This window comes from Meriones unguiculatus, chromosome 10 (assembly GCF_030254825.1).
Source record: "Meriones unguiculatus strain TT.TT164.6M chromosome 10, Bangor_MerUng_6.1, whole genome shotgun sequence".
Taxonomy (NCBI): Eukaryota; Metazoa; Chordata; class Mammalia; order Rodentia; family Muridae; genus Meriones; species Meriones unguiculatus.
The window spans coordinates 52,420,668-52,448,397 of record NC_083358.1 but is presented as its reverse complement, the minus strand read 5'-3'; the positions used below and the strand labels follow the sequence as shown (position 1 = coordinate 52,448,397).

General features: G+C 42.7%; 2 protein-coding genes and 3 non-coding genes across 9 annotated transcripts in view; all 5 read right to left on the bottom strand.

The window, feature by feature from the left end:
* The window catches only part of Msh4 (mutS homolog 4), a 60,613-nt gene extending 43,102 nt beyond the window's left edge, over positions 1–17,511 (bottom strand). Inside the window, exons 1-7 of the mRNA XM_021644455.2 lie at positions 17,290–17,511; positions 13,001–13,183; positions 9,165–9,322; positions 7,708–7,818; positions 3,842–3,957; positions 2,958–3,131; positions 950–1,122 (exon numbers count right to left, since the gene is read on the bottom strand). Coding sequence (XP_021500130.2) covers positions 950–1,122; positions 2,958–3,131; positions 3,842–3,957; positions 7,708–7,818; positions 9,165–9,322; positions 13,001–13,183; positions 17,290–17,461 — 1,087 coding nt within the window. The 5' untranslated portion in view covers positions 17,462–17,511. The remainder of the gene's footprint in view (positions 1–949; positions 1,123–2,957; positions 3,132–3,841; positions 3,958–7,707; positions 7,819–9,164; positions 9,323–13,000; positions 13,184–17,289) is intronic.
* Positions 17,512–18,929: 1,418 nt separating this feature from the next.
* On the bottom strand, positions 18,930–24,378 carry Rabggtb (Rab geranylgeranyltransferase subunit beta). 5 transcript variants are annotated; one of them, XM_021644452.2, is made up of 9 exons: positions 24,260–24,378; positions 23,309–23,416; positions 22,472–22,669; positions 22,018–22,123; positions 21,339–21,391; positions 21,143–21,253; positions 20,609–20,734; positions 19,605–19,754; positions 18,930–19,360 (listed from the first exon to the last, which is right to left on the bottom strand). In XM_021644452.2, the coding sequence occupies exons 1-9, from the start codon at positions 24,260–24,262 to the stop codon at positions 19,220–19,222; spliced, it is 996 nt and encodes a 331-aa protein (XP_021500127.1). In that variant the 5' UTR covers positions 24,263–24,378; the 3' UTR covers positions 18,930–19,219. The 5 variants fall into 5 exon arrangements, with proteins under 5 accessions (XP_021500127.1, XP_021500129.1, XP_021500128.1 ...); XM_021644454.2 differs by having other exon boundaries at positions 24,240–24,262; XM_021644453.2 differs by lacking the exon at positions 24,260–24,378 and adding an exon at positions 24,080–24,210.
* On the bottom strand, positions 22,323–22,391 carry LOC132646155 (small nucleolar RNA SNORD45). Its single transcript, XR_009584279.1, has one exon. It is a non-coding gene; the product is annotated as a small nucleolar RNA SNORD45 (small nucleolar RNA).
* On the bottom strand, positions 23,077–23,154 carry LOC132646153 (small nucleolar RNA SNORD45). The gene has a single exon (XR_009584277.1). It is a non-coding gene; the product is annotated as a small nucleolar RNA SNORD45 (small nucleolar RNA).
* LOC132646154 (small nucleolar RNA SNORD45) lies at positions 23,511–23,590 on the bottom strand. Its single transcript, XR_009584278.1, has one exon. It is a non-coding gene; the product is annotated as a small nucleolar RNA SNORD45 (small nucleolar RNA).
* Positions 24,379–27,730: the final 3,352 nt, after the last annotated feature.

Below are 27,730 nucleotides of genomic sequence, written 5' to 3'. Positions count from 1 at the left end.
GCACATGCTACAGCTGCTTCAGGAAGTTTAGAACATTTAATAGCTGGAGCTCGAGCCACTTCACAGTGTGAAACAACTTCATACTTTTGGCACATGGGTTTTATACTAATGCTAGACAAAGAGCTAACAGGATGTTGCTATGAACAATAAAGAAAGGGCTAACATTAAAAATGTCCTCTTGCAGCCCACAGCAGCTCAGTCTCTAAGTGGATTCCCTAGTAAGGGGAACAGGGGCTGTCTCTGACATGAACTCAGTGGAAGGCTCTTTGATCACCTCCCCTTGAGGAGGGTGCAGCCATACCAGGCTACAGAGAAAGACAATGCAGCCAGTTCTGATGAGACCTGATAGGCTAGGGTCAGATGGAAGGGGAGGAAGACCTCCCGTATCAGTGGACTTGGAGAGGGGCTTGAGAGGAGATGAGGGAGAGAGGGTGGGATTGGAAGGAAATGAAGGAGGGGACTACATCTGGGATGCAATAATAAATAAACTGTAATTAATATAAAAAAATAAAAATTTCATTAAAAAAGTCCTCTTCTGGGGCTGGAAGGATTGTTCAGCGGTTAAAAGCACACTGGCTGCTCTTTCAGAAGACCTGGGTTTGGTTCCTAGCACCCACATGGCAGCTCATAGCTACCTGTCATCCAGTGCCCTCTTCTGGCCTCTGCAGACATCAGACATACACACAGGCAAAACACCCATACACGAGATATTTTAAAGATTAAAAAACAAAAAACCTTTCAAGAATTTATACCTTTAGTGACCTTTCAGAAACGTAAACAAAGAAGCTTAAATAAGCTGACAGCATTCTAGCTTAAAATTCATTAAGCCAGGTACAGTGGTGCACCCTATATCCTAGCATTTGGGAGACTGAGGCAGGAAGGTCTGAGTTTCAAGACCAACCTGGGCTACCCCGTGAGTCTAGGTACATAAATGATAAAGTGTGCTCACCTGACTGGAGTCCAAAGAACAGCTCCTCATCCTGAAGCAGCTCCTGGACACAGTCCAGCCTCATGTTGATGGTCTCCACATCAACCAGCGGCTCCAGGATGTTGGAGCGCAGCCTTCTGCTCCCTCCCGCAGTCTTGGTGTAATTTAAAACTCCAAAGAGAGTGTGATTATTCCTTCCAAAACACAAGTTGGAAGTTTCATTAAGGAGAAAAAGAAAAATTCAAGACTTTTCTCTTAACTTGGAAAATAAATATTCCATCATCTACATCAGTGATTCACGAACTTTACTATACAGACAAATCACATGTGTGTCCTAATTCAACAAGTCTGAGATAAGGCCTACAACCTATGTTTATGTTTGGTTGATTATTTTAGACAGTCTCCTGTGGCACAGGTTGTCCTCGAACTTGTTTCATACCTTAGCATGACCTTGAACTCAGGATCCTCCTAACTCCATCTCCTAAATGCTGGTATCAGGGGGCTGGTGTGCAGCCATGCCTAGTTTGAAAGCCCTCTTGCTAGATCCCAAATATGACATCACTGAACCACAAGGGTTAGAAAGGATCAAGTGTATCTCCAGGCTATGCAGACAAGTTTCTGCGGTTTACAAGACAATGACTGATGGTCAATAATTTTTATGAATCTACTGGTCATGACTAAGGACAAAACACAGAGTAGGAGAAACAGACAATAATCTTAATCATATAAGCCATGATCTTGGAGGCTGGGCAGTGATGGTACACATGACCTTGGAGGCAGAGGCAGGTGGATCTCTGTGAGTTCAAGGCCAGTCTAGTCTACAAATTGAGTTCAGAACAGCTAGGACAACACAGAGAAACCCTGTTTCAAAACTCTAAAAAAGAAAAGAAAACAAAAAGAAATGATCTTGGTCTGGCGTGATGACTCATGGGTACAGGTGCCTGCCACCAAGAATGGTGACTCGAGTTTGATCCCTGAAACCCACACAGAAAAAGGAGAGAACCAACTCTTGCAGACGTTCTCTGACTGCTACACATATGCTCTAGAATGCGTGTCAGCAGGCACGACCTCAAATACAATTCAATCAATGATAAACAAAAAAAAGTTTAAACAATTACCAGAATTGGTCTTCGACTTTCTATCTCTTATAATGTAATGAGGGTAACAGAAAATCAATGGTGGAGCAATTTCAACAGATGTGCCAGTGCAGGGAAATGTAAATGACTGCTGGCAGTGAGCTCTATCCACCAGCTTACTGGTGTCCACACAAAAACACACCCTTACCAAATGTGAGAGACCATGGCCCAGGAATGCAGATTTAGGTTAGCCCAGATTTAGGTTAGGAATGCAGGTTAGATTAACCACGACATGGACACGGCTTCATAAAATTTTTATTGTAAGAGAACAACGAAAGTGTGCACTGTGTAATATGCTGGTGGAACCTTAACATGGGAATAACAGTAGAGCACGGCAATCCACAGGCCCCAGAGGCTATCTGATGACTCTCGGCCTTTCCATTGGTAGAAAAATGAGGTTCTGTTAATACATTACAAACGTTTTTATCTGTTCGTCACAGGGTGTTAGGTATGGTACAAAAGTGGGCATGGAATGGCTGTTAAAGGCCAAAGATAACCCAAGATAAACTGTAATCAGCCTCTGCACTTGTAATAGCCCTGGCTCTCCACTGCCGCTGCTGCCTGATCAGTCGATCAGCCAGCACAGCAGAAGGTACAGTGTCTTCCTGGGGACTTGGGCTCACACAGCATATCTGCTTACCTTCTTTGCTTATGGTCCTTCCCCCAATTTAGCAATTGAAGTTTTGTTTTTTTGTTGTTGTTTAGTTCATACAATTCTTTTGAAAACCTGATTTTGTAAAAAATCTGGGTTCAGCAACAACACGGCAGTGATTTACAATGTTCATTACTGTTTCTCCACTAATAATTTAAAGAACTTTCAAGTAACTAATCATAGAAATTGATGATGTGAAATTTAATAAGCCATCTTACAAGAAAAACTCAGATTGTCTTACCTGTAGTCCTGGTTATTAACTAACAATTCGAGGTTTTGGGCTGATGACAAATCTATCATGGCTGTCTGCTCACTACCTTGGAAATAAATCTTCAGCGATTTTGGTGCATAGACTGAATTTTGAATGAATTCGACATATTTTAACAAGGCTGCAGCAGCTGCAAGGCAGTAATACCTGTGAGGGAGCACAGTTCAGTGGAGGAACTCAGGACAAACAGGCAGCTGCTACTCAGAAAGAGACATTTAACTCACTCGAATATCTGAAAACTTAGAACCACTTAGACAGTGTTTCTTAAGTCCAAAGGAAACAGAGATTGATAATGCCAATTTTGGAAACTAAGTGAATAATCTTATAAAACTGATTTAACAATGGATAAATTTTTGTTTTTGAAGCAGTCTTCTCCAGCCTAGGGCTGCCTAGAATCCTCTGTGATCTTCAGCATCATTTTTCCACGTGCTGAGATTACAGATGTGGTCACACCTGGCTATGAAAGGCAGTTTTCTGAAGTCTGTCACTTCCCACCACTTCAACAAGCTGCTTATTAGAAGACAACATTCAGCCAGGTAGGGTGGTGCATGCCTTCAATTCCAGCACTTAAAAGGTAGGGGTCAACCAAATCTACACAAGTTCCAGCCCAGCCAGGGTACATAGCTAATCAAGATTTTTCACTATGAGGTAAATGAGAAGCTACTATCAAAGCAATAAATGAGAATTCAATTGGAGAAAATATAAAGTAAATCAGAAGCACACACCTGTATGTAAGTTTCAGTATGTGTACTTTGGGCCAAGTACTTTCCTAGATGGCAGGCAGAATAGAGCAAAGAGGAGACAGAGAAAAGATCTCCCCTTGAGGAGCCAGCCTTGAGGGAGCGGCTGTCTCTCACCTGGACTGAACCTCCATCAGGACAGAGCTGAACTCGGCTGTGCATAGCTGTTCAATGTACTCTAAGCCCTTTGTTTCATTGAAGTATTTCCTCTGGACTGTAGTGAAATTAACGTTCTGAAAAAAATTTTAATTTTAAAATAAATTATTAAATGTCATGCTGTCATTCAATACTGATCTCTTATCTAAGCCTACCAGAACATACCTATAATCTCAACACTTGAGAAGCTGGGGCTGGAGGATTTTCATGAGTTCAAAGTAGAATAACAATTTGTCTTAAGAACAACACAACCTGCACAAAAATAACTCTGATTTCTTAAACACATCATAGTATATAAGTATGTATATTAAATATTGTAGAAATATTGTAGAAAATATTGTATTTTTACTCTTTCCAATAATTAAAGTTCTTTTTTCCATTTATAAAATGAAAATGGAAGCCCAAAGTAATGGCATATACTTTTAATCCCAGCACTTGGGAAGCAAAAGCAGGTGAGCCTTTGCGAGTTCACCATGCCAGCTTGGTCCACATAGTGAATTCAAGGACAGTTAGAACTAATGCCGTGAGACACTATCTTGAAAAAAAGAAAAAAGAAAAAAAGGAAGAAAGAGAGAAAATGGCTCTTCATTCTGTGTGAATTACAGTACAATCTAGAGTTCTCAATTAGAAATTACTTTCATGAATTTAAGTGAATATATTAAGGACAATAATAAAATAATAAGCATGAGAGTCTCTGGCATATAGGAATTGTATTCCAGGAAAACATCACACAGGTTTCTCAGGTCCTCTGTAAGTTAAAGTAACTGAGAGAAGGCACGCCTTTAGATCTAGGTAGTTCAATGATAGAAATACAGCAATTCCATAGTCAAATCTAGGAGCTGGGCTTACATGGGCAAACTTACTCAAAAGCGAGATAGTAGCTCCTAAGTATTTTATTGTTTATTTTGTCTTCAGCAAAATAAACAATTTATTTATTATTTTCCTTCAGCAGGTAGGAACACATAAGCCAGAGCTTTTTTAAGTGTCTCATTTAATCTTCACAATAACTCCACAGCACAAGTCTTTTTATTCCAATGTTCTGCAAGTAAAATTCTGAAAAGGCAAGCAACTGTTCACAGGCATATGATTTAGTTAGACTTCTGTTCTGAGGTTCGTGCTCCTCCCTCTCCATACTGCTTCTGACTTAAGAAGCGCTCTGTTTGCTAAGAGGTCATAATAGAAACAATAACACACATTGACTTTTCTCTCTTGTAATACTTTTGGCAGAAATATTTTCCTGGCTGGCTCCTTTACTCCATTCAGGATTTTGTTAGTATGTAATCACATCCCTGATACTATCCCCAAATACTTTACATGAAATACCAATTCATATGCTGATAGAAAACCCTGAAGCTCACAGAGGTCAGCAAATTCACTTGTATAAGTCTCTAGACCACAGTCTTGTAAACAGGGCAGTCTGTCTCCTCTGTTCTTGACCTGTCTCAAATGTGCTGTGTATATGTTGCATTGTTCTTTGGAGACTTGCTGTAGCTATTCCACACTCCATGTGACTACAGGAAGCCTGTTTGTTAGAACATACTATCCTATAGGAGAAAGCAAGACCCATGAGCACTAAATCACAGTGGTGAGCCACTCTAGTAGCTTCGGGGTACAGTGAGGGTAAACAAAGCAGGGCCAGTCAGCACCCTTCCCTGGACAAAAGTGTCTTTTCCGTTGGTAACAGCAGGCTAAAGTCATCAATACTCATGCTCCTAAACCTCTCGAAAGTCACCTATCCATAACAGAAAAAGATGTTTGCAGTAAGATGGTTATAAAGATTTCTTTACCAAATTCTAGGCTCCTCTGAGGCCCCTATTCTAGTAGGCCTCATCTTTGTCCAACAATGACTAACACTCAAACCTCTCCCTAGCATTCACTATTTCAGATCTTGTTCGGAAGTCCTTGTCTCCTGCTGTCTCTAAGGGCAGAGTCTAACGTCAACAGCCACGATCAAGTCAATGGTTCTCTAGCTACCAGGTATTTCACAGGAATCAAGCCTCTGCTGTCTCTGTTTAACTTCTTGATTTTTGTTATCCATGTTCACTACCCTCTTTGGGTTCCTTATTTTCCTATTAAAATTCCCATTCACCTCAGCACAAAAAAACAAAACAAAACAAACAAACAAAAAAAAACAGTCGAGTTTGGTTTAAACTGGGCTCCTCCTCCTAATCTAACAGTCTATCACTGATGGAGAGTTTGTCCCTAACATGGGTCTGCCTTATCTTTGACAGCAGGGGAAAGATCTGTCTGACCAATGACTCCAGGTAAGAAGCCTAATAATGTTCTTTCTTGATTATTTTAGCTGAAGTTGAATTTCTGCTACATACAGCCAAGACTTAGAAGGCCTAATCAAAACAAGCTGTACGTAGCTGCATATGCCTTTAATCCTACTACAGGCAGAGGCTGACAGATTTGCAAATTTGAGGCCAACCTGGAATATAGAGCAAGGTCCAGGCCAGCCAGGCTACATAGTGAGACCCTGTCTCACAACAACAACAACAGGTGACACAACTGAGCCATGTTAGAGCTTTAAGAGTTCCAAGAGTGCTTGGGACTGCAGGTGCTGGGTGAGCAGAAAACACATGAGAGCAGAGCAGACCAAAGCCTCAGTGTGGGACATCTGCAAATGTAACACTGATTTGGACAATAAGTTGCACCATTAGGGATTATTCTACCTACAGTGCTGCCTGTTGTTTAGAAACACAACCACCATTGACAAACAGATGACCAAGGGAAGAGGCAAACCACACCTTAAAAGGCTCTGAGTTGTCCTCAGTGCTTAGCTGTCACAGTCCCCCAGAGGGAGGCTGGAATGGTAGGCTGTGAAGGTGAATGCGCCACTAGAGCAAGCTAACATAATTCTCGAGCAGACTACCTTGTGCGGAGGAAAGAGCACTGGCCAACAGCTGCTACCCCTTGAAACCACGAGAACAACAGTTTCAGCTCACCTGACAGCTTACTCATCAGTTCCAAGGAGGTAGGGCTGTCTCCAAGAGTCTCCCTTGTATATTCTGAGAAACCTCCTGTGCTGTTTGAGTCTAAATTCCAACTTTCCACAACTTAGAATCATCTGGGAAGAGAGCTCAACTGAAGAACTGTCTTTATTAGGTTGGCCTGTGGACATGTCTACAGGGAGACTATTCTGATTGCTAATGTGAGAAAACCCAGCCCATTATGGGTGACACTATCCCCTAGGCAGTGGTTCATGAACTCCATAGGACAGGAGAAGCCAGATGAGAACAAGCAAGCATGAAGCACGGACCCACTCACTGCACTCTGCTCCTGACTGTAGCTATAATACGATACTTGCTTACGTTCCTGCCTTTATGTCCCTGCAATCATGGACTGTCCTCTGCAGTGGTTTTAGATTTTGTTAGTTCTGAGACAGGGTCTTTCTACATAGCCCTGGATGTCATCGGACTCACTATGACCACGCTGTCCTAGAACTCAGACATCTACCTGCCTCTGCTACCCTGGGATTAAAGGTGTGTGCCACCTCACCTATCCTGTACCTTACAATTGTTGAATAAACCCTTTCTTTCCCTAAGCTGCTTTTTGGCCAAAGTTTTATATCACAGCAGAAGAACTCAAACTACAACACCTCTTAACTGCCTGAAACATTTTTCTTATTTGCTTAAAGTAGAACATGGATGTCAAATCAAGGGTATTCTTAGTCATTTTATGATGTTTTAATAATATTTTAGACTACAATTTACAAGAATTAACTACCTTAGGACCTTAAATACTTAGTCAAATAATTGTTTTTTATATTATGAGTTTTAAAAAAGAATTACATTTTGAATGTTACCAGAAATAAAATTTCTTACCTTGAAATTTTCTGTGATCAGAGTAAACAACTTCGTTGAATTTCCCACAACACAAGCAGTATTTGACATTATTATCTCCAAAGGTGATAAAACTTTGAGTTTAGTGATCACCTGAAATTGTTGAAATAATCATTTTCCAAACATAAGCAGTTTCCAAAGCAATTGTATATTAGTGTTAACAAGTAAATCATTACAGTGCATAGATAAAATCCTACACTCTTAATTGAATGTTTCAGTTAAAATGTATTTCAAATGCTCATATATTAAACATCTATACCTAAATATAAATATGAAATATCAAAAACATAGGCCATATTTTACTCGCTGGTTTTTGGCAGTCTAAACTCAAAATTAACCTGAGTTTATTTATTCCCAATACAAGATTTTTTCAATTAATGAATTTGTTTGTGTGTATTTGTGTAGAGATATTTTAATCCAGCAACATGACCGCTCTGGCAAGGGGTCACATCCAAATCCCTTCTAGGTCTTTGTGACCCAGCTGGAATGTAGACAATGCCCAGGATTACAGTATAATCTGGCTGGAACACAGACATGCCTTTAGTACACACTTTTAATCCCAAACAATAAAATATTAGTTTAAAGAAGGAAGCAGTCATGTTTGAAAGTGATGTCTAACTGAGAAGCAGGCAAAGTCACAAATCAGAGAGAGATTTGACAGAATGAGATAGGATGCCCCAACTCGCAGGACGGGAAGGAGAGGCTGCTTAAGAGCAGAGCAGAGAGAGTGAGTCTGTAGGTTCAGTGGTTCAGTGCAGTTCAGCTGGGTTTGTGCAGTTCAGTTCATGGAGTTCAGAGGCAGGTTTTTTTGTTGTTGTTGTTTTTTTGTTTTTTTCCATGCAGAGCAATTCAGTGAGAAGCCAAGAGAAGCCAGATTGAATCAGTCAACTTGTAGAGACATTTTGAGCTAGGCAGCTGAGTTGAACCAGCCAACCAGAGTTCAGAAAGAACCAGAAAGGGGGAGCTTATTCAGCAGTAAGTCTTGAAGGCTGAAAACATTCTAGGCCTAGGTTAGCAGATGTAAGCTGAAGCCCTTAAGGTCCAGGCTTACAGAAGATTAGATTATACAGAGGCTTGAAGATTTCAGGCCTAGGCGTAGGGACAGATAAAAAAGAGACAGAAATGCCCTAGATTCATCCCAAGCCATGTATTAGTAAAGCTTCGGTATGGATCATTTCATCCCCTCAGAAGGGGACTAGCCATACTCAAGACCCAGCTATACCACTATTGGGCATATACCTTGTTGTATGTTGATCCACACCATACAACAAGGACATTTGCTCAACCTTATTCATAGCAGCTTTAATCATAATAGCCAGAAATAGGAAACAACTGAAGAATGGATACAAAAGCTGGTACATCATCCCATCAGAAGAAATTAAAACATTTACAGTGTGGATCTAGAATTACTTCAAATCTACAAGTTGTAAAAAACTTACCTTTGCATATGTGGTGTTGTCTGCAAACTGTGACAGCATAATCTGAGGGCTTTTTAAATCGATGCTTGCCATTCCTATCTCACCTCTGGCCAGCCCTCTTCCTTCCACCACTGCCACAATGACCGAGGGGGCATGTGCAGACACTGCTGAGGAGGTGGCTGGCAATAGTTTGCAATGCAGAAACATACAAATGTTGGGTTGTTTACAGTTCCTTCTAGAAGACCTCAGAGTCCTAAGTCTAGTTATTTTGTATCTTTTATCTATTCTTTGGTAATTTCATACACTACACAATATGTAGTGATCACTGGTCATGCCCCCTCCCTTATGTCTCCTTTCACATTCATGTTAACCCCTTTTTTCCTACTGAGTACAGCTAGTGCTGCCTGCAGGAGTGACAGCTGATCTGTTGCCTTAACCTGTGCAGGTCTTGTTCAGGCACCATGGCTAGTTAATGACATCCCAAACCGGAACCTTTATTTTCAAAAGGAAAAGCTTCACTACCAAAACAACAACAAAAAATTATTAAAGCTCAAAGTATTATGTCAAAACTTAACTTTATATTAAGATTTTTTGTTTGTTTGCCTTAATTTTGAGATAGGGTGCATATTACTGGCTTCCTAGGACTTGCTGGGAGATCAGGCTGACCTCCAACTTTGGCAGTCTTCCTGCCTCTGCCTCTCAAGAAGTGCTAAGATTACAGGCATTAACTACCAACTGCTGCCTGCTACCTTATGAGGTCTTGGCAAAAGCAGAGATAACTTGTCCCTAAATCTGGCTACAGGTTTGTAATTCCTGCGCTAAGCTTGCATGCCAAGCTTTAATTTTACACATAGATAATACATTTATACATTGTTTTATTTTGAATTTTGTTTTTCTTTGTTTTGATTGATTTTCTTTTTTTTTCTGTAGACCAGGCTTGTCTCAAACTCAGAGATCCCCTGCCTCTTAGATGCTAGGATTAAAGACCACCACCACCTGACTTTTATTTTTAATTTTATTGGAATAAAGATATTAAGGAAAATTTGAATTTGGGGTTAAAATACATATTGCTCACCTACTCTACCATATAAGTGCTAAAAATTTAAAAAAGATTTTATGTATTTATTTTATGCATATTAGTGTACACCTGCACACCAGAAGAGGGAAGTAGAGAGTATAGATGGTTATGAGCCACCATGTGGTTGCTGGGAATTGAATTCAGGACCTCTGGAAGAGCAGACAGTGCTCTTAATCACTGAGCCATCTTTTCAGCCCAAAGTGCTAAAATTATTTTCTAACAAGCAACTATAATTTCCTGTCTAACTCAAGAGCTGGCTACAAGCTGCCGGGAGCCAAAGCTATCTACAGAAGCCAAAGCCAAAGCTATCTAGTGAAGACAAAGGTATCTACGGAAGCCAAAGTCAATTAGTGAGTCAAAGCTATCTAGTGGAGACAAAAGGTGTTTGCTAGGCCAAAGCCAAATAGTGAGCAAAGGTCATTTAGTGGAGACCTAAAGCTATTTAGTGAAAGTTATCGAGGACCCTAACTCATGGGTGAGAGACTGTGAGACTGTGAGGACATCCGTTTGTTAGAGCATCCGTGAGAAAACATCCTTATGGTATCTTGCAGGTATAATAGTTCAGCCATGAAAGCACTCTTCCTGTCTCCTGCAGCAGCTAATTACCTTCCCACTTTCCTGCCTTCTCCCTATATAAGTTGGGTAAAAATTTCTAATAAACGGAAGCCTTGATCAGACGAACAGACTTGGCTTTCTTCCTTGTGCTTCTTGTTTCCCTCCCCAGTTCCTTCCACTCTCCTCCCTTAGGAACCCCGTTGAAGCCCTGCTGGTCCAGGGCAACGAGCAGCAAACAGAAGTGCATGCACATAAGCGCGCTGTGCAACTATCATAGTGTGTAGCTACGAGCACCAAAAATTCACCATGTGTGTGCTTCTCATGTGTCACGGACATCTTAAGTTACTTATGTTAATCCAATCCTTATAAAATTCCATCAAACAGGTAGTTCTCTTTACTCAATTTACTTTAAAGGAGACCGGAGGATTAGTTCAGTGGTAGTGTCTACCAGGTGTGAGAACTTGGGTTTGATCACCAGCATTAGTAAATATATGAATGAGGGAGTGAAGGAACAAATGAATAGCATGTATAAAATTTCAAGTGTCAAACAAACATGTCTATGTTTGGTGTACAGACAAGTATTTTAGATGGCAGGAATGTAAAGGGACAGTGAGAAGATACTGGGAGATGTTGGAAGCAGTGGCTAGGGGAATGTCAAGCAGCCCTTGTGATGATGGCCACACACTTACACTCCATCTGACAGCAATGGAGAAGCAAAACCATTAGAAACACTGAGTGTGTGTTTGTGTGTGTGGTGGTGGTGGTGGGGTCCTATGGGCTTCACGGAACCCTCAGCATTCACATGCTAAAGTTCTGATCCCCAGCAGCTAAGAATGTGACCTTATTTTCCTGGATCTGAAAACCATACGTGCCCTTTACAGGGGTAATTAGTATTAAATAGGGCCAATTGAGTAGATTTGGTCCACTACGATACAAATGTGAGAAGTTTAGGACATACAAGAACTGGGGAGCAGACCAGAAAAAATGGCCAAGACTGAGACAAGTAGAGAGGCCTCAGATAAGAAAATAAATGTTTGCTGTTTAAGACAATCAACCTGTAGTATTTGTTGTAAAAGGCCCAGAAAATTGAATGTAATGAATAAACACAAAGTGGAAAAACCAAACCCACACATATTTTCTAGAAGAAAGTACAAAAACTATAAATATCGTAAGACTGCGGGTTGAATGTGAAATGATCCCCAGCCATGAGTGGATGAGTTGGCCCCAGCAGGCAGTACTACTGAGATGCTGGCTGGGTTTGCTTTCTAAACACATCTAAACATTTCAAAAAGGTAATGACAACACTAGGCAACAGGAATCTTCACCTCCTTTGTAACAGTGATGGGGCAACGACCGCATATGCAGTGTGTCCCACTGAAATGCCATTACCTATCAATATGTGCTTTCAGAGCAATGTAGCAGCCAGGCATAATGCTGCCTGCCTTCAATCCCAGCATTTTCCAGGCAGAGACAGGTGGAACTCTGAGGCCAGCCTGGTCCATAGAGCAAATTCCAGGATAGCCAAGGCTACACAGAAAGGCCATGTCTCAAAAACAAACAACAAAAAGTAGCATCTTAAATTGTATGCACATATGCGCTGTATTTGTTTTTTCTAGATTATGCATTCCCTCCTGGAGGCTCCATTTCTTCTCAGGTGGTATAAGCAGGATCAAACAGTTCCTGTGGGAGGAGGCTACATGAGGTGCAGCTGCCTACTGTGGAGTAGGGAAAAAACTCTCCACCAAAAAAAGAGAAAGACACATCACACACAGAGATCCTTTCTCTTTCTCTCAAACACACGCACACACCACAGAATTGGAAAAACACTCCTGTAATCCCAACACTCAGGGAGGCAGAGGCATGTGGATCTCTGTGAGTTCAAGCCCAGCCTGGTCTAAAAAAGCAAGTCCAAGACAGGACAGCCAAGGCTACACAGAGAAACCCTGTCTGAAAAAAAAAAAAAAAAGAAAGTACTATTAGGATCAAGGTTTTCACCTAAATCCTATGAGATTTTTCCTTTTGTGTCATAGTGCTTCAAACGATGCAAGTTTGCTTTATTTAAAAACAATGATAAAGTACCTAGTCATGTGAGCCTACCCTGAGGTGCACAGATGCATTTTTCAGTCCTCTGATTCAGTGACAGATAAATGTCAAATGAGCTAACCGTTCACAAAACTTTAAATTTTTCAAAACATTATCAGGGTTAATCTTTCACCAGTTTTACCTGAATATCCTATTTGTGGTGTCCTGCTTTTACAACCTGATCTCTGGGGATTTCCAGCAGATAACGGAGTTCTAAATATTTGTGGATAACTGAAATTTCCAGCAGAAGACGAGCTTGTACCAACAGGAAAGTTGGATGCAACTTTGTGTGTGGCATAAGATCTCTTTTTTTCAAATGATGAACCTAAATTTAAAAAATTATGATTAATTCTAGCTGATTAGCAATCCAGAATTATGCATTAATTCCCCTAAAATTTCCATCACATCTACTTTCTATAAAATTTAATGTGGTAGGCTGGGTGTGGTGGCACATGCCTTTAATCCCAGCACTTGAGAGGCAGAAGCAGGTCAGCTTGGTCTACTGAGTCCATGACAGCCAGGGGTCTGTTACACAAAGGAAATCCTCCCTTAATTTTTTTTTTAAATCTGATAGTTGAAAACTTATAACAAATAAGTTAAATTATCAACAGTTCTGTTTACAATGACTTTATTAGTCTGCATTATCATAATGGGCTCCATTATGACATCTTTATACATGTATACATTGTGTTTTGATCATATTCATCCTCTGCTAGTATCCTCTCTTGAGCCTCTCCTGTTCTTACTGACCCCTTCCTCTTTCCAACCAGTTCCCCTCCTACTTTCAGGTCGTTTTTGACTAGTGATAATTTTTGTTTGTTGTTTTATCTCGGGCTGGCTGGAGTTGAACTTACTAACCTCCAGTTTATGATTCTCCTGCCTCAGCCTCCTGAGTGGTTGACTCAGGAGCATGTACCAGCATACCTGGCTTGATAATCATGCACTAATGATGGGGATATAGAGCTGGGCGTGGCTTAGTGGGTACAGTGCTTGCCTAGCACTGCTAAGGGCCTGGTTTTCATCTCCAGCATGCATAAACCAAGCCTGCTAACACATACCTGTACTTTCAGCACTTGAGAGGTGGAGGAAAGGATTTCAGAAGCTCAAGGTTATCCTCAGCCAGAGTGAGCTGAGGTCAGCCTGCCTGAGCTACATGGATTTGAAAACAAATTAAGAAATATTCTGATATAGCTCTTGAGTATGATTTCCTCAAGACTACTTTACCTAAAATCAGAAGTCTCCTTTCAGTCACCAGGAACAATTTATATTATAATTAAGTGTCTTTTCCTTCATTAGCTTCCTCACCTGAATGTCTCCCCTGTGCAGTATTATAAAGTTGGTTCAGACTCACTTGGTTTTAGTACTTTTCAGATACTTGCTTAGCAGCATGTTACCTATTTTACAGCCATGTCAGAACATTTCACAGTGTACATAGTCTAGCAGTGTCTGATAATACAAAAGTTCCAAACAAGCAAATGGGACAAACAAGCAAATGAGAAAACCAGGCTCTTCTGCACCCTCTGACTTCCACACACGAGTCTTTGCTCTCCCCCTGTGCCTGTATAACTTCCTGTACCACGTCCCTGTCTGCTGCCTTCCTGTTAACTGTTGGCCTCCATACTTTTAAAATCTCACTACTAAATCAACATTTTGTTTTCTCTAGGAACCTCATCTGTCCTCTTTTTTTCTACTGACATCCATTTCCTGACAACTTTCAAATTTTCATTTATAGCCTTGCCTCACCTCCCACACCACAAAGCATGGCTGTTAAGATTGCCAGGGATGGAGCAGAGGGCAAATGTCTGAGGCTTTGTGTACCGCATGGTCACTGTTACATATTCAACTCTGGCAATACAGTAGAGGTGCAGCCTAGGTACTATATTAAGTGAAACGAACATGGCTATATCTTTTTCAAAATAATTTCTACGTATTGAAATTTGAACGTCATGTAATTCCATATGACAAAAATAACATTGTCTTTTAAAGTTTTTCAAGCCAGGTGCAGTGGGGCATAAGGAAGAGGCCAGCCTGGTCTACAAAGTGAGTCCAGGACAGCCAAGACTATACAGAACAACCCCCCCATCTCAGAAAACCACAAATAAATAAATAAATAATGTTTATATTATCAATAAATGTTTATTTATTAACAAACAAATATTTTAAGCCCTTTAAAAATTCAATCAAAAGTATCTGGACTCAGTTGCTCATACCATTAATCCCAGCATGTGGGAGGTAGAAATAGGCAGCTCTCTGAGTTCCAAGACAGCCAGGGCTACAGAATAAACTGTCTTGGAAAAACAAAACAAACACCCCAAAACAACAAAAACAAAATAAACTCAGTGAGCTTAATGCCAGGCTGGTTGCCATAGCCAGCACCAGGTCAGTGAGGGCTGCATGCAGAGACCTATCTCAAAGAAGAGTGCAGAAATTAGAGGTCGGAAATAAGGCTCAGTGCTTAAGAGCACATGCAGCAAGCCAGGCCTGCCATGCGCCCTGAGCTCAGATCCCAGCTGTTACCCAGCTAACAAGCAGGGCTCGGGTCTCACCTGCCACAGTCTGCCTCAAAAGGATAAGGCAGAGAGCAGCAAAGGAGGAGTCCTTGTCTCCATCTGGAAAACAGCACACACCCATGCTAAACCAAGACCATGTACCGTCGGGGTAATATCTGCCCCTGTGTGCAGTTTGTGGGCTGAGGGTCTGCAGAAGGATCACAACTTCAAGGGCCTGCAGTGAGGCCAGGCTCCTGGGCTACACACAGATAACATACACTAAAAGTAAATAAATCGGTAAAGTAGAAACAAATAAAGAATGTCACTGTATCTTGCTACTTCTTGGACATAAACTTTTATACCCCTTCCCAGAACTTCTAAATATCAAAGGGTGAACTCTGTCCCCCAGTGTTCACTGTATTACCAGCCAAGTTGAGCTTTTTATTCACCCACTTTACTTCTCTCTGGAAATTTTATAAATACATCAGATAGTACTCTTTTTACAGGGTCTTTATCTGTGGCCCAGGCTGGCCTCAAAACCTCCTGGCCTTGGCCTTTTAAATACAGAACACTGAGATCACAGGCGCACCCCACATTTAAAAGAAAAAAAAGTTTTTAAAACGTTTCTGAGGCTGGGAAGATGGTCAGAGGTGACACACTTGGTGTACACACACCAGAGTTCTGACTCCCAGAATGTACATCAATGGCAGATGGATACGGCCATCCCTCTGTAACTCTAGTTCTTAGAGTTTAGGAGCCAACTGCCTGGCTAGACTAGCCATGTCAGTGAACTCAGAAATCAACTGAAAGACCTTACCTCGGTGAGCGTGACGAGGCAAACTAACGTCAACCTGGGGCCTTTTCAGGCTCTTCCACACACTCAAACATGCATGCACACAAACACACAAGACACACAGACAGATACATGCGAAGTGGCTCAGGTCTCTGCTGGGTCCCCATTCGGAATGTCAGACAGATAGGGCATACTCATGACTCTCAAGCCTGTTTTTCTCAACCACTTTTTATCTAATAACAAACATAGAAGACTTCAACAATTGAACTATTTCTTCACTTATAAAATCGGGTCAATCGATTCTGTCTTTATCCTTTGAATGAGTTGAACTCATCCTGAAGGACTTTTTTACCCCTTTAAATATGTGGGTGTTTTGCTGACTTGTACACCAGAGGCCAGAAGGCGCTATCAGATCTTGTGGCATCAGTTACAGACAGTTGTGAGCCCCCATTGGGTGCTGGGAATTGAAACTGGACCTCGAAAAAGCAGCTAGCGCCCTTAACCGATGAGGCGTCTCTCTCCAGCCCCAGAAGGACTTAATATGGTACGCATCTGAATTAGATGGGGTTTTCACTTCAACCTATCTTCATTTCATTCTAGAACCTGAAGACTAAAACCTGCTAGCCAAAGCTCAGATCTCCACTATCAGAAAACGCAACACAATTTCCCTTTCACCACATACTTTAAGTGGGGGGCCAGCGAGACGACACGATGGCTACCTGAGAGACTGAATTCTCCAGTTCTGGAAGGAACTGTCCCCAGAAAGTCATCCTTGGACCTCCACACCCATCCCTTGCATGCTGACCCACACTCATACTCACAGAGCGGGGAAAATGTGAAACAAAATTGTAAGGAGAAAAGTTAAAGGCAGGCAGGATTTTCTAGCAATGAATTTCAGGGCAGCCTGGGCCATAGAGGGCCTGTGTTAAATCACTTTTCAGCTTTACATAGGAATATTAGCCGAGCGGGGTGGGGTGGGGAAGGCACCCTTCCGTTCAGTGTAAAGTAATGATACTAATGATACTGTTGTGAAGTCAAGGCTTTCCCGCCTGTTTTGTTTGAAATTGTGAGACCTGTTCATTCTGTAGCCCAGGCTAGCCTTGAGCTGTAGTGGCCAGTGCTGGAATTAATGGCACGAGCCACCCCCACCATGGACTGTCACAGGCGCCTTGCCTGGTGTGGGCCGCGCGAGGCTGCTGCTGCTGCTCCTGTCTGCAGCGACGCCCTCCGTGCTGGGCCGGGACGCGGAGGCCCAGGGCCCACGCTGGGCCTCCCTCCCCGAAGGCGAACTGGAGACGGACGTGGCTTCCTGCCTCAGCATCCCTCAGGATGCGCTGACGCTGCGCGCAAGGGCGGCTTCCACCACACTAAGGCAAGGGAGCGGAACAGCCGGAGGCCCTGCGCAGGCGCAGTGCGTTCACGGAGCAGGAGGGAGGCCATGCGCAGGCGCAGTCAGTGCCCTCACGGCACACGAACCGGGCTGCGCACAATGCGAAGGCCCAGGCCGCTAAAGTTTCTCACATTTGATCCTAGGGATGAGCAGTTTTGTTCAGGTCACTCGGAAGCCTGAAGCCTGTGTAAGCCTTCTCACTCCTTAGGTATCAAAGAGCACCAACAACTTTGCAGGTCAGTTGTCTCAGCTCATTCTGGAGGGAGGGACCTCGCGGAACACTGGCCCCAGCACCTTGCAATACTTTAACATGTCGTAGTTACATCCCCAATACACTTAGCCCTGAAGTGCCTAGTACCTAGTGTCTAAGAATTAAAGTCTGTGCTCACAGCTGCATACACGGCATATACCACCCGGTGAGATAGCATAGAGTGAAAACCAGCAGCTAGAACCATCCTACTTTAGAATTGTAGTTTCATACTCAGGTTAAAAACATAACAGCCTTGTAGCTCTTTACAATCCTTAAAATATATCTACTTCCAGGTGGCAGAACTGGGGATAAGTGTTCTCCAGGTAATAGGACATTCATTTCCTGTGCTAGTTTGAGTAAAAATGACCCCACACTCAGATTTGAATGCTTAGGGTGGGTCACTGCTTTGTTGGAGCAGGTGTGGTCAAGGAGCATGTCTACCTGCCAATAAAACGGGCTTATCCTCTGAAACTGTATGTAAGCAAGCCCCTACTAAGCGCTTTCTTCTGTTGGTCACGGTACCTCTTCAAAGAGCACTAAGGCATGCCAGCTATGTATACCAGATGTGTGTTGCCTCAGTATCTGTGGCTGAAATGCTCACGCCATTGTCCTTAGGATTTCAGAGATGTGCTTTTACAGCCTTCCAGACTAACCTGTAGGAAGACCAGATGTGCTTATCTGGGGACACGCCAGCTGCTTTGCCTGGTACGGAGGCAGGTGCCCAGAATTGTAGCACTTCGTGTGATACGGAGTTCTAGTGCAATGTGAGAGCATCTCAAAGGGGTATTACGCGTGTTGTTTCCTCCCTTTGCATGTTAAGAGTTTCCTCAGGAATAGGAAAAGGATATTCTTACCCACAAGCAACTACATAAAAAAGTAAGTTCAAATTACAAATTAATACCAACAGTGTAAATTTACTATTACTATTCACCCAATCTGAAGCCAACCCATATTCAAACCCTCAGGCAGAACCCCTAACAGACTCAATCCCACCTAAACCCATGTCAAGCAAACCCATCCACTGAGTGACTTCCAGGATTCCAGTGAGCAGTCTGCACCCTTCCTCAGTTGTTTAGGGCTTGCGGCCTCCGGGGAAATCCTCTTGAATCTTGTCTCCAAGGGAAATGCACAGCTACACTGAACAGCCACTCCACTTTCATGTATCTTTTATTTAAATCATGAGTTTTCCTCAATTAAATCATTTCCCATCATTGTTAAAGGTCAACAGGACAGAGGAAGGGATCAATAACAGCTCCAAGTTTGTTGTTAGAGACATCAAAACAAACTTCAAATATAGACAAAAACTATACTAAGAACACTGCAGAACATCTAAATACAACATTTTACAATACTTATATAACTTATCATTAACATATAAAATATTAAGTCACTTTTAGGTTTGATAAAGTTCAAACACACTTGGACAGCTTCCCATGACTCTAGCTCACTAATTCAGGCTGCACATTCACCCTCTCAAGCACTTCTTCAGGCATGCAAAACACAGGGCTAACAGGTTTGATCTGCTCTTCTCCCAGAAGTGACAGTCCAGCAATGCCAAACAAGGTGTGAAAAGGATCCACCTGCAGGAAATTAATCAACAGTTAAGATAAAAATCCAAACCACCTGTCCAACCTCACTAACAGTATTATTGTGAGAAACCTCTATACTCTCTAGCCTTTACACACATTTACAAAAACTTTCAGAGCAACCCTTTGGACTATTACTAACAAGGCACTATTCCCACCACATGGGAAATGCCTGGGTTAAGCATGAATGTCAGCCAACAGTGAAAATTTGCAAAACCACAGAAATAACTGTACTTGCCATGTCTCCTGGCCTGTCTGCAAATCCTCCAGTCTCTTCATCTTGACAAGCTAAGATGAAACTCCGAAGCTTTTCTCTGTCAATCCAGTGAAGTCTACCAATTATCTTTAGGGAGGCCAAAACCCACCAGGAATAGCACACATCTGGTAACTAGAAAGGGGGGAAGGTATAGAAATCAGGGAGAACATTGGCACTATTTACTGCTCTACTTCATTAGATTTGATGGAAAATTTTAATGTCTAATCTCATGTCCCAACAGTAAAGTGTCAGGGTATAGTGGACACAATATAGACAGAGGCAGCAAACTGCTACATTTTAGGCCCACTTCAGCCACGTACACATGGTAACAATAAAAAAAACCATCTCCCACATTGGCACTCATACCACTTCAGTATAGTCAGCAAAGATACATTCACTTACTCATCTACAATAAACAACATCCTACTGGTCCTCAGCTGTTATTGGTGAAACCCAGCCAGGAGAGAAGAGCTTCTAGGCAGACCATTTCAACTCCCCTGCTGAGAATTCAAAAGCCACAGACCCTACATTTCCCCTTTGGTCTGAACAATCTACATTCACTGAGCCCCAAGGATGACCACAGGCACATTAACATATCCCTAGATTCTAGGTTTTAGCCAAACAGTTCAGTTACTAGCTTAAAATTCAGGCCCTGCTTAGCTACTACCTATGGGAGTAATACTTCCCTACTCACCACTCACAAACCAAGAAATTAGCATATCCAATTCTCTCTGCCCCTCACTGGACAAGCTCCACATAGAATTTACTTTCCCTGGTCTCACTAAGGAGACCAGGCTAGCTTCAAACTCAAAAGATCTCTTTCTATGTATCACTTCAATGCTAGAAGATACCACCCACATTTCCCATAGTCAATGAGAATTCTAAGTTCTCTCCTAAGATATCTTAAGAATGCACAAGAAAAACAGCTCAGTTTTAAGCAAAGTACCAGACACCCAGGGGTGTAGCAAAAAGAACCACTACAATACCTTCTCAGGTCTTCCATTGAGTCCACCTGAGGGCAACTGTCGTTCACAAAGCCACCAACCAAGTAAGTCAGAGTTCACTTGATGCAACTGACTAGTTATCGCCAGGAATCCTGTGCAACAATAGATCTAAAATTACAGACATAAAGTACACAGGTGTAATTTAATAGTGACAGACACCACCAGAATTATGAAAACTCCATCTTGTAGCTTAGAATCTATTCATTTACAACTTAGTGTTCTCCAGGACAAGCATAAATGTGTCTACTTGCATACACCTAGAGATTCATGCCTGCCATCCCAGCATGTGTCATAATTAAGGGCAGCCTGGACTACATATTAACAGTACAGAATGTACACCCAATATAAATGCCAGTGATCATTATGAGGACTGAAGCTCTGTACACAGCAGTGTATACAAAACCCATTTTCCTTCCTCAGCTACTACGGTGTGGCCATTCACAACAAAAAACTATAAAACTTCTTCCATAGCAGCTATCCTCTCTAAATTTTACTTAACTTTAATTGCAAAATTACCTGTCCAGCGTGAGATTCAGAGCCTGGCCTGCACCCAAATCCACCATCAAAGTTCATACAGGACAAAACAAACTCAATCGCCTTTTCCACATTAATAGCATCAAGCTTGCCCTAAAAAGGAAATAAAACTATTACAACTACCTACAGCACTCACAAATGTTTAATCAGGCCCTTCAACATAACATTCAAAGCTTACCAACAGAGCCAAAGTTGCCACTGCACAAAATGAGAATCTTGTATCAATTTCTCCTAAAAGACAAAAAAAGCCAAGGCAGTCATGTAAATGCTACAACTGACCTAAGAACAAAACCCCACTACACATTAAATTTCCCATAGCGCAGGCTAGCTTTACAGCAAGGAGGCAGCCCTCCCAAACATCCAAGGAAAGCAGCTAGAAAATTATAAAGCAGGAGCCTTTCTTAGTAGCAGGGAAACTACACATGGATTATATGGCAAGGATTCTAGTTAATAACTTAAAATGCAATCAAGCTCCCTAACTTTATAAAAGGTTCACATCCCACAAAGCAGCTGGTCTTAGGCCTGCATTTTTGTTCCACCCCAAAACAGATTATCTCCGTCAATCAAATGAAAAAAATTTCCGTCTTTTAACAGATCTTTTAAAGATGTCTTCTCCTCAGGGAGGTTAGACCTTCAAAGCTAAATATTGAGGATAAAAATTGAACCTACCTTATCTTTTAGAGTGTGGTGTGCTGACAAACCAGCACAGGGCATGCTGGGGCTTCCAGCAGGCCATTTATTCCAGTTAGACCAACTGCTTAGTGGGACCTGAAAAGATGGAACAACTTGAGATTTTCTGATTACTACCAAGACAAAGATGTTCTGAATAAGGAGTAGCTGACTAAAACTGGCCTTACCCCAAATGTCTCCAGCAAATGAACCATCTTCCTTCTGTAGACTTTGTACATACGCCACAACTTTGTCTACATCGATAACATGGATACTATCGTACAGAGTAAGAATCTGAAAGACAGGTGGGCAGCGAAGAGTTGTTCTAGATCTGCTCAATGCCACCAATTATGACCTTTCACCTGACTAAACTCAAAGGCAGTTTGAACACTTAAATTAGTAATCAGAACATAATGTAATTCTACTACGTGAACCCTTGACAGTCTAACATACAGAGGCAGGATTTACACCCTCTGGCTCCTCACTACCCTCCAAGGTCTCAGTATCATGAGAACACTCATCATGTTAGCATCAGCTAATACATGCCATGACATCACTGACCCTGTAGGATAGGCTTCACTCCCAAAGGGACTGTCTCTTTTGGATCTGGGCAAGAGCACAGCGACCCCCCTAAGCATTTACCTGGACAGCACTGAGCGTGTACAGCAGATGGGGATCGTGCCCAATGCTGGCACTCACCCCCCCACACTCATGCTGGCACGACTTGATGAACACCAGTATTTCTTCTCTGTCCATGCGATGAAGCTGTCCCATGAGGTCCATCACCGTCAGGCCCCAATAGATGCCACTCATTCTCAAGTACTCAGACATGCAGTATTCCTGGGAGAAGTTTCTTAAATGTTAAGCTGAACTCCCACCCACCTTATTTTTTAAGGCTTTTAGAGCAGTGGTTGTCAACCTCAGAAAGTTCTGAGAGAAGGGGGTAGGCTCTGAATACCACAGGCTTCCTAAGTCCATTGGGAAACAGATCTGATAACAGCAAAATATGGCTCCCCCTAAACTGAGAGTCTAAAGTTATGAAAATAGAGAAAATGCCAAGTGTCTCCCAATATCACATGTTCTAAAACCCAGAAAGGCAGCTGGGACATGCAAAGAATTTACAGTGATCCCTCTCTGGGGAGGGTCTTCCCATACTCAAGAGAGCCTGCCAGTGCATTAACGCCCCCAACTTAGTACCTTCCTGGCAGAATTTCATCAGGTACATTACGTCTAGGTAAAACCTTTTCAAGGTCTCAGCGTAATTCTAGAGCTAAAGTGTTACACATCAGCAAACTCAGATAATACATGCCAACACATCATTGACCTTCAAGGTTATACCCCAGGTGAGAAAGGAGCAAAAACCCTTCGGCCTTAGCCCTTTATGAACCTCTGACACACGAGGTACGCCTATCATAATGAACTTCAAAGGGCACCCTAAGCCCCCGAAGTTAGCCTGTTGTCTTGGACAGCCATACGCACATAGTCATCTTTCTTTGAGCCGTAGGAGGCAATATAGTCAGCATGTTTCTCCAGCAGCAGGGTGCCAGGAGCATCAGCCTTGATAGTCACGTCCTTCTGTGGTGTGCCCTTGCAGAAGTGAAGCAAAGACCAGTTACTTACGTGGCCTGCCTGTCAATATACACATGAGAAATCTATATGACCAGATCCTGGTATTTTTTTTCAGGTCTCAGAGTAATTCTAGAGCTAAAGTGGTTAATAATCAACTTTAGATTCAGAATACATGCCGGCTCATCATTGACCTGAAATCACCTTTGTCATCACTCACCTATGACGACTGCAATGGACACATTTTTGCTAAATAAGTTGAGATTTCTGAGCACCTCCTACAGTTCTCAAATATTACTCCCATTACCAAGTAATCAGTCCCCATATGCTCCAAATCCCACCTTCATATCTACGACCGTACCAATCACCCCGTAAGTGGGTAAAAGCTATTATTATAAAAATGAGCATTGTACTATCTTTTAGATTCAGGGTCCCGGTTATAAAGCCCAGTCTGGCCTGGAACAGCCAGTGTAAACCAGGCTGCTCTCAAGAGATCTGCCTGCTTCTGCCTAGGGAGTGACAAGATCAAAGGCGTCGGCAAAGGCCGACTTTCTTCCATCCCCTTCAAATTTTTAACTTTGAAACAATATCCTTAAACATCGGCGACTTGGGCATGCCTGTTTTCCTCCTCTCGCCGGAGTCCCTGATTTAGAGAGAGACGGGGGTTAAGGAAAAAAAACAAACCAGGCGGCCCAATCAAGCCTCGGGAACTGCAGAAAGCGCTGAGCAATCGCTCAAGAAACCGTCCGTATAGGGCCTCAGGAGGCGAAAGGAAGGCCACTGCTGGGCTAGCCTTGCAGTCCCGAGGCTGCCCCGCCGCCACCCAGGCCTCCCCGGCCCTCACCGCAGAGCTGCCGCGCTCACCATGGCCAACAGCCGAAAGACAGAAAGTCGCAGGGTGACCGGGAGTCAAGATCCGCGCGCATGCGCACTAGCCGGCCCACGCCCTACACAGCCGACCGCGCTCCGCCCGAAGGACCCCGCGCTCCCAATTTAGCGGCCGCACTTCCGCCTGAAGGACTCCGCGGTCACGGTGTAGCCGTCCACGTTTCTGCCTGAAGGACCCCATGTCGCTCAGTTTGTTAAGTGCTTGCCCAGCGTCTATGGATTCTGGGAATTGATTTCAGTCTTTGCGGATAAACCCAGAGAGGTGGCGCGGGCCTGTAGTCCTAGGACTCGGGAAGTGGAGGCAGGAGGATCAGCATTTGGAGGCCATCCTGGGCCAGAGTCCCTACCAAAGAAAGAAAGAAAAAAGCTTTATAAAATTATAGTACATCTGTTACTCAGCTATTGAAAAGAACTAAAGGCTCCACGATATATTGCTATGGAAAGATCCTCAAAAGATATCATATGAAAATGCATATTTAGCGGGGGCTGGAGAGATGGCTCAGCGGTTAGGAGCATTGGCTGCTCCTCCAGAGGACCTGGGTTCAATTCCCAGCACCCACATGGCAGCTTACAACTGTCTGTAACTCCTGTTCCAGGGGATCTGACACTCACGTAGACACGCACGAAGTCAAAACACCAATGTACATAAAATAAAAATAAAAAAAAAAAAAAAAGAAAATGCATATTTAGCATGGCCTAGTCCCTGTGCCTGATTCTTCAGACCACTAAAATAACGCTTAGTTTTCAGTCTGAATTGGTATGTTAGTATGATTTAACCCCTTCAGTTTTAACCTTTTCTTTTTAAAGGTCCTAGGATTTAACTCAGCTTCGAAAATGGTAGGCAAGTGATCTGTCACGAAGCGGTCTCCCCTGCCCAGTCTGCCTCTTCAAAGAATAAAACATGCTTCCCCACCTCAGAACCGTAGCTGGAACAATACTATTTTATAAGTTCATTCCCCCCACCCTCCTTAGCCAAAATGTCAGAACAGCCACGTGAGAGATTTGAATGTGGCAAGTCTATACTGGAAAATGCCATAGTTGTAAAATACCAATTGTGTAACATAATACTTGTTTTGCAGTTTGTTTGTTGATTGCCTTCTTTGCTTACACTTACACCCAAGTACTAAAGCTACTCCCAGCCTTAATCAGGGAAGCCTGATACAGTGAACAATGGGGAATGCAAAGACTCTAGACTGCCCAAGGTTCGAAGGAGAATATGATGTTGAGGGCTGAGCTCTAAAAACGTTTCTACCCTCTCTAAAGCTTTAATGGCCCTCACAGAAGAGGGGCACACAACGAACCTTAGGGAGGACAATGGAAGACGGTATAACAGCCATTGCCGCCTTGACCTCAGAGCAGCTGTATTATCACTGGTATTATCATTGCTCACAACTGGCCTTATCAACAGTCAATCAAAGATGGGGCGGGCGCTTGGGGCCTGGCCCTCTTTGCTGACCTATTGGGTACACACACGTGGTGGGAAAGGGGAAGTCACCATCTTCTGTTGTGTGCCTGCTGTAAGCCTACCAGGCCTCAGTAGACTGCTGAAACCCACCCGGTTAAACTTAGTAGGCCACAAAAAATGTGATGTGAGAACAGGGTTGTAAGGAGGAGGGAGATACGAAAGGGTCGACGGAGAGAATAATCAGGATGCATCATATACGTGTATGAAATGGTCAAAGAACAAGATAAAGAAGCATTGTTGGCTGCAATGATATTTTGGGTTAAACTATATTTTAAAATTTAATCTGTTTCACTTTTTAAAATGTAATTTAAAAAATTTAAATGATCTGCAGGGTTCATATTATGTTGTCCTTGTTTAATGGACATCTACTTTGGCATGCCCAGAGAAGCACCTGCCACTTTGTGGGTGGTAGAAAATGTCTATAACCACAGCACCTAGAAAGCTGAGACAAGAGGATCATAAACTGGATGCCAGCCTGGGCTGTTTGGTAGGTTCAAGGCCAAGTTGGGCTATATAGCTTGCCTCTGCTTCCCAAAACAAAGGAGGAAGTTTTTTTTTAATTAACAACACTTTTAAAGATCTTTTAATTTTTATTTAGTATTGACAGTTTGCCAGCATATATATGCATGTTCCTGGTGCCTGAAAAGGGCAAAAGAGGATGTAGGTCTCCAGGATCGTGAATCACGCAGTTGTTAAGTTGTAACACAGTTGTAAGCTGCCATGTGGGTGCTAGGAACTGGAGCCAGGTCCCCTGTACCTGCACATTGCTGCTCTCAGCCACTGAACCACCTGTCCAGCCCCTAGTGTTAACAGTTCATGTAACTGTTAAACCCGGAACGGTAAACCCGGCTCACTAGCGTGTAGTGCACAGGCTGCCCCTAGTCGGCATGTTGACCGTATTGTGGAACAGTGTTGCTATGGCCAAGAATACTTCATCTACGATGCCACCGATTGCAGGGCACAGTGAGCTGCAAAGATGAGAAATATGGGAAGAGTAGCCAGTATCTATTAATTATCCAGACTTCTGGGATGCTACTATGAAGAACTGTGTTTCTGAATTGATGAAATGGAGTAAGTATGGCATGGTTTCTGAAGCAGTACATTCAAAACTGCTCTTTGGGGTTTGGAGTAGATAGCTCAAAAGAAGACGCTTCCTCGGCCTGTGTGAGACCCTGGGTACAATCTCCAGCACTTAAAAAAAAAAAGGCACTGGCTAATAGTTTATGATTTCTGATTTCTTTGTCCCCTCGTTTTTCATTCATTTTAAACAGAGGGAGACTGTGAAAATCTTGTTTGACTGGATCAGAAATCAACTAAGAGACAAGCCCTGGTCACTCCTGAGAGGATTTTCTTAATTGAGTTATTGGAAGTGGATAGGCCCACACTAAACTTGGAGGCACCTTTCAGTGGTAGCACAAGACAAAAGAGGGTCAGCTCTGCTCTTTGGCTCAATGCCTTATCTTGCTGTTTGTCACAGCTGCTTGCACCTGCAGCTGCCACAGTCCACTGATACCACAGTCCAGCTTCTTCAGGCTTCTAAGACTGAAGACCACTGATCTCCAGGATCACCAGGACTCCAGCACCAGGTTGAAATGCTGAGGCATCCTGCTTTGTAGATTAAGCAGCTGCTGGGTTCTTCATGCTGAAGAAGCCATTGCTGGACTACACAGACCTTATCATGTAAGCCAGCCTGATAACTCCTTTTAGTATGTATTCATCATATTTGTTCAGCTCCTCTAAAGAGCATTGATTAATACAAAAATCCTTTTGTGTATGTGTGTCTACACGTGTACATTGTATGTGAATGCACATACATGTACATGCATGTGTAAGGGTCAGGGATTAACACTGGATGTCTTCTTCAGTAATGCCACCTTATTTTTTGTGACAGTTTCTCAGTAAACCTATACCTCATAGATTTTGCTGGAGTAGATGTTATATCAGCCATCACCAGGGATATACCTTTTTCTGCCTCCCTAACT